This window comes from Chinchilla lanigera, unplaced genomic scaffold, assembly GCF_000276665.1.
Source record: "Chinchilla lanigera isolate Chin_1 unplaced genomic scaffold, ChiLan1.0 scaffold00014, whole genome shotgun sequence".
Classification (NCBI taxonomy): Eukaryota; Metazoa; Chordata; class Mammalia; order Rodentia; family Chinchillidae; genus Chinchilla; species Chinchilla lanigera.
In genome coordinates, this window is record NW_004955415.1 from 12,774,135 (window position 1) to 12,780,278 (window position 6,144).

At 39.4% G+C, this 6,144-nt stretch overlaps 1 protein-coding gene across 1 annotated transcript in view; it reads right to left on the reverse strand.

The window, feature by feature from the left end:
- LOC102004474 (protocadherin beta-2-like) overlaps nt 1–2,451 on the reverse strand; it is a gene marked incomplete in the record, with an annotated part of 54,754 nt that extends 52,303 nt beyond the window's left edge. Inside the window, 1 exon segment of the mRNA XM_013512255.1 lies at nt 1–2,451. Within this exon segment, the coding sequence (XP_013367709.1) occupies nt 1–1,684 (1,684 nt within the window).
- Between the last annotated feature and the right edge of the window lie 3,693 nt (nt 2,452–6,144).

Consider the following 6,144-nt stretch of genomic DNA (forward strand, 5'->3'; position numbering starts at 1 on the left):
TGGTGCCTGAGTCTCTGTCTGTGGCGCTGATGGTGCCTATGTGCAGGGCGGGGCTGTTGTTTTCGGGGACGAAGAGGGTGTAGGAGGATTGGGTGAAGGTCGGGGCGTTGTCGTTGACGTCTGAGACCAGCACGGTGATGCTGTGCTGGGTTTTGAGCCTGGGTGTGCCCAAGTCGGTGACGGTGATGGTGATGTTGTACTCAGATCTAGTCTCTCGATCCAAAGCTGTGTTTGTCACAAGAGTGTAAAAGTTCTCTACAGAGGGTTTCAGGAAGAAAGGAAGATCATCTTGGATGGAGCAAACTGTCTTTCCGTTGTCTCCTGAGTCAGGATCTGAAACACTGAATACAGCAATTACCGTTTCCTGCAAGTTTTCTGGTATCTGATTGGTAAGTGTGGACATGGTTAGTTCCGGAGGATTGTCATTCAAATCCAGCACTTGGATAAACACCACACAGTTTCCAGAAAGGCCCCCACCATCTATCCCCTGAATATTTACTGTGTAAGTCTGAACTGATTCATAATCTAGTTTCTGTTTCAAAAGGAGTTCTCCGGAGTTTACATTTATTTCAAAAGTTTTGCGAATTTCTTCAGAGGCTTGGGAAAACACATACGTTATTTGTCCATAGGTTCCAATGTCTAAATCCCTAGCAGAGACGGTAGCAACCTGGAATCCTACGGAGCTGTTCTCCGGGACCTGCACCTCATAGAGCAGCTTTGTGAACTCAGGGGCGTTGTCATTGATGTCCAGTACTTCAATGATGACCAGGGCGGTGCCGGATCTGTGTGGGGTCCCGCCATCTAGGGCTGTGAGGGTTAACCTAATCTCAGGCTGTTCTTCGCGATCCAGTGCTTTGACCAGCACCAGCTGTGGTACTATGCCTTCGGGACTGTCTTGTAATTTAAGATGAAAGTAGAAATTGGGGCTCATAGTGTAATTTTGGAGACTATTGCTTCCTACATCTAAGTCCTGAGCACGTTCTATTAGGAAAGTCGTTCCAGGAGTGATACTTTCTGAAATTTTCAAAATCATTTCTTTGTCTAGGAACACAGGAGAATGATCATTTATGTCCCTAATCTGTAGCTCGGCCTGAAAAAACTGCAAGGGATTTTCCAGTAACACCTGGAAAGGTAATACACAGGGTTCGGTGGGCCCGCACAGCCCCTCCCGGTCCAGTTTCTCATTTAATAGTAAATCTCCGGTCCATCTATCTAACTGTAAACTCATTTTTTTCCCCTGGGAAATGACCCGAGGTCCCCGCACAGCTAGTTCTTCTGCCTCAAGCCCCAGATCTTTTAACAAATTGTGTACAAAGGAACCACTTTCAGATTCCTCAGCCACTGAATAGCGCCTAGACTCAGAACCCGCCAGAGCTATGCCCAGCAAAACAAAGAATATCAGGACTTGCCTTTGTCTCCAAACGCGTTCCTTCCCCTCTCTGGCCTCCATCGCCTTCTGATTTCCCAGCTCACTTTGTCGCTGATTCGATCTCCAAATATCTCGCAGACACTGTGATAATTTGTAAATCCTAGGTCCTGGATATTCCGGAACAGCCACCTTAAAAAGCCTCTTCTTCCTGCTGTGCTTCTCTATTAACTGAGTATCTGTGTAAAGTAGCTGGGCGTTTGCTTTGTTAGCTCTACTTGTAAGGCTGCAGCGCCACCCCGCGTCCTTTCTGAGCATTTGTTTTCTTTAAAACGAAAATCCCAACGCTTTCTTTCAGATTGGACTACTTAAATGGAATATTTTCAATTATTGTTTCCTCATGTGTTAAAGTCTTATTTGAGTTTCAGAAGGCTTTCATTTCATCTGTACTGATATGAGAAGCTATTATATAAATCACTGCAATTTTCTTATATATCCAAGGGGCTCTGGCAGGAAAAATCAAATTTAGAAATTGAAGAGGGACCTCAGACCATTGATTCAGCGGAAAGAAGACTTTGATTAGAAAGTTGATGAGTTTTCATCCAGATATTGGGAATATGAATATCTGGATGGTGGTTAGGTTACCATTCTCACACTAAAATCCAACTGAAAAGCATACAGACCCAAGAAAGGCCTGCAATTCAACAAGGATGGTCTGTTGGACGCTGTTCTTTCTTGCATTGCTCCTACTTCACATTTCCTTAAATTTTGATGGGATTGAGCCTCTTAAAAAATCTCCAGGAGCAGCTAGGTAATTTATTTTTGTGTGTACATATCAACATTTTTATTTTCCTTTCTAAAAGATCTAATATTTTGTATAAACTCAATCTATTTTTCACATCTAGCAAGTTTAATAATGCAATAGTATCAATTACTCTGTAAATACTAAAATTTCCTCAGTTATTTTTAAAGTGTCTTTAAGGAGATGATTTGTTAAATCAGATTCCAAAGTATATATGTTGCAGTTTGTTGTCAGGTTTTTTGAGTTACTGGCCCATGTTTTTTTTTTTTTTTTTTTTTTAATTCTCGGTTAAAAGAAATTGTCAAGCCACAAAAACACATAGAGAAAACTTAAACAAATATTGCTTGGTGAAAGAAGCCACTCTGGAAAGACAGAGCATTATATTATTACAACTACATGACACTCTGGTAAAAGCAAATTTATGGAGACATTAAAAATATCAGTGGTTACTAAGGGAAAAAGAAATGGAAATAAAATGGGAAAAAACAGGTGATTTTGGAAGAGTATATGCCATTAATCATTTGTAAAAATCCATAACTAGTATAACACAAAAAGCTGACCCTAACGCAAACTGCAATCGATAATTTATCAATATGATTTCAATAGTTTTAATGTGTGTGCAATGCTAAGGCAAGGTATTAATGATACAGGAAGCTGTGAATGCCAAAGAGACGGTAGCCTGGAATTCTGTACTATTCGTTCAGTTTTCTGTAAAACCTACAGTTGCTCTAAAAAGTCTATTACAGTAATTTTTAAAATTTGTGTTAAGAAAATTGTCAAATATTTAGAAAAGTTGAAAGCACTGTGTGATAAACAATGCTATCTTTCAAACTAAATAATTGTTTATATTTTGCCATATTTGTTCTCTCTTGAAGAATAAAATTATTTTTGCTGATCACATTGAAAATTGCTTGCAGGTGTCATGATTCTGCACCTCAAAATATTCAGGATTTACCTCCTAAATATAAGGTCATTATCCTATATGATCATAATGCTACTTTTGTTATCAAGGAAAAAGCCAAAAATGTCCTTTAGCTTCACTTGAATTGACTTAAAAATCACTAAGTTTAGAAGTATCACAGCTGGGTAATATATGTTATTAGTTTTCCACGATCTTTGCATTAGATAACACCTTTTCTATGTGGGTTATGATGACAAAAACTGCCTGGGTTACTTTTTAAGGACTTGAAGTCCTCTTTTGCTGAAAACACTGACTCTTTCTTTGGGCCTGCAGATGTCTGAACATCTGGAATAGGCTGAAAATTCTTGACATCTCTGTCTTCACATTGTCTGTCTTTTAAAAATTAACTTTATTGATACAGTTTAGATACACATAATGATCACATTCATCATAGGGAATTTGTACCTGTGCATGGTATATTTTAGTTCCTCTTTTTTATTCCCATTCCCCTTCCCTCCCTTAAGCCCTCTTCCCCTCTTAGCTCCTTTTCCCCTCCTTATTTACAAAGCTTTGTTTCCATTTTATCATTTTTTCTTTTCCCTTACTCCTCCTAGCTGAATTCCCAGTTCCCTTTTCCTTTGGAACAATTTCTTCCCATTTCCAGAAATGGAAAGGCTGATATGTGAACAAAGCTCCCTCTACTTTCTTTAGCCACTGATTGAATGAAACCTGTTTCTCCCTGACATTTGTCTCTTGGACATTGATTTTTCTGTGGGATGACCTTCTGGACCTGAGTTTATTTATTTATTTATTTATTTATTTATTTATTATTTTTATTTTTATTTTTTCCCTCGGTATCAGGAATCAAACTCAGACCTTGCACTTGCTAGGCAGGTGCTGTGCCGCTGAGTTAAATCCCCAGCCCCTGAACCTGGGTTTAGTAACACTATCACACCTATGAAAATGAACAATAATACTTCAATATTATTTTTAAAGTAATGTTAAATCTCCCTAATTATCCTCCCACTATCCTCCTCTAATTTTCTTCAACTGTGATAAAAGAGTACATTTGCTGTTGAATTCGCTTTACAAGTGCAGTTTTCTTAACTTCTTCTTCTAAGGAATGTCTCAGAAACTTTTTTTAAAACCAAGTTCTATGACTCTATTTGGCATTGTGTCTGTTGACTCTAGAATAGCCCCTTACCTCTCATTTAACATTTAATTTTTTGAAATGTCTAGAGAAGTTGTCTTATGCGATGTCCTATAGCCTAGATTTGTTTGGTTTTCTTCCTCATGATGTCATTTATCTTGTTTTCTAACCCTTCGATTTCCCTAAGACTGAGATGGATGATTTATTAAGTGTAGTAATGGTATAACATTTTAATTTTACCATTTAAGCTGATGGCATAATTATACCATTTAAATTATGCTATCATTTAATTTCTAAAATTGTACAAAAATGAGTTGGGCAACCATGGGGTTCCTTTCTTAACGTTTATAAAGATGCTGAATTCTAACATTATGTTGTCATACATTCTTTGCTTCCTAGTGCCCATACTTTCCAATGCAAGGCAAAGAATAGTGATGCAGTTTTGTGATAGCAAGCAGGCACAGCTTCAACAATGTATACCTCTGCAAACTTCAAGGAAATCTGCAAAGCAAAATAATGTGGAGTATGTAGATCTGTAGGGTACTGATGTGCAGAAAGGTGATTTCTAGGCTATATATTATGAATGGCAGTTTGAATACAGTGTCATGTATACAACCCTGGTGCTGAGAAATAGCCTGGAGCTTCATGCCTGTTTTCCTAAGAAGAACTCCCTTTCCTAAGAAGAACTCCTAAGGAATGTATACCACTTCACAGATTGGATCTGCTCTCTTCACCAAAGTGTGGCAAGTCATATATTCTTTGCTTCAAGATGCCCACATGGAATGAACTGAAGACAATATATAGTGATGCAGTTTGTGCTAGCAAGCAGGTACAGCTTCAGCAATATACAGCTCAGCAAAATTCAAAATTCCAAAACACTTGGAGTATTTGGATCTGTAGCTAATTGATTTGGAGAAACTTGATTTCTAGGTTGTATCCTGTGAATGTCAATTTGCATACAATGATATGTATATAGACCTGGGGCCAAAAAATGGCCTGGAGCTTCATGCTTATATCCTGAAGAGGTGCTCATTGTATGAAATGTATACCACTTAATCTTTGTTAAGGATTAATTTAATACCTTATTTGGAGAAGTTCTTGTGTAATTCTGCCCTTCTTGAGTACTTCCCTCCCTTCTCCCAAATAACCAAATAAATACAGGCCACCCAGAAAAGGTCTTGGTCTTAGCCCTGAGGGAATCTTGAATTCTGTGAGAGGGCTTTGATCTTTCTGGAGTCCTGAAAGCATTCCAGTTGCCTCTTTTTATTTAGGCTTCACCATACACTCATTTGGAAGACTGTGGACCTGATCAGCCTGCAATAACTAAGGGATACTATTAACCTGATGCCTTGCCCCTGCTGCTGCATCCGCCCCTGCCCTGCCTCCCTACTCAGGTATAAAGCTCCAGCCCAGGAAACTCACCTTTATGGTAAGTGAAAAGGCCCAGTATCTCCTCCCTCTGGTTCCTTCTGTACCTCTCTCCTCCTCTATGTCTCCTTCATAAGTACTGGCAGCTATACATTGTTTCAGTCCTCAAAGAAGCCCAAGCCATGCATAAGATGGCAGCCACACACCTACCAAAGGAACAACTATACCACCACTCCAGCAATGCTGGCCTCTAGACTGTAACTAACCACACTGGCCCATCTACAGAATGTGAGACAAGAAGAGAGCACCAACCAGGAGGTGTCACACTTGGGAAACTGTGGTCATGTCTGGTCCAGCCAGACAGCATGTGAAGTGTGGCTGGATGAGGAAATGCTACTGTTGGGCTCTATGTCTCCCTTACAAATGGCACTAAAAGAAGCCAGATGGGCAGGGGAGCCCATGGAGGGCTTTCAACATATCTACCCTGTAATTGAAGTTCAAGTCCCTGAAAATCTGGGACAACTTGTACATTGTTATGAAGCTATACCTTTTAAAAT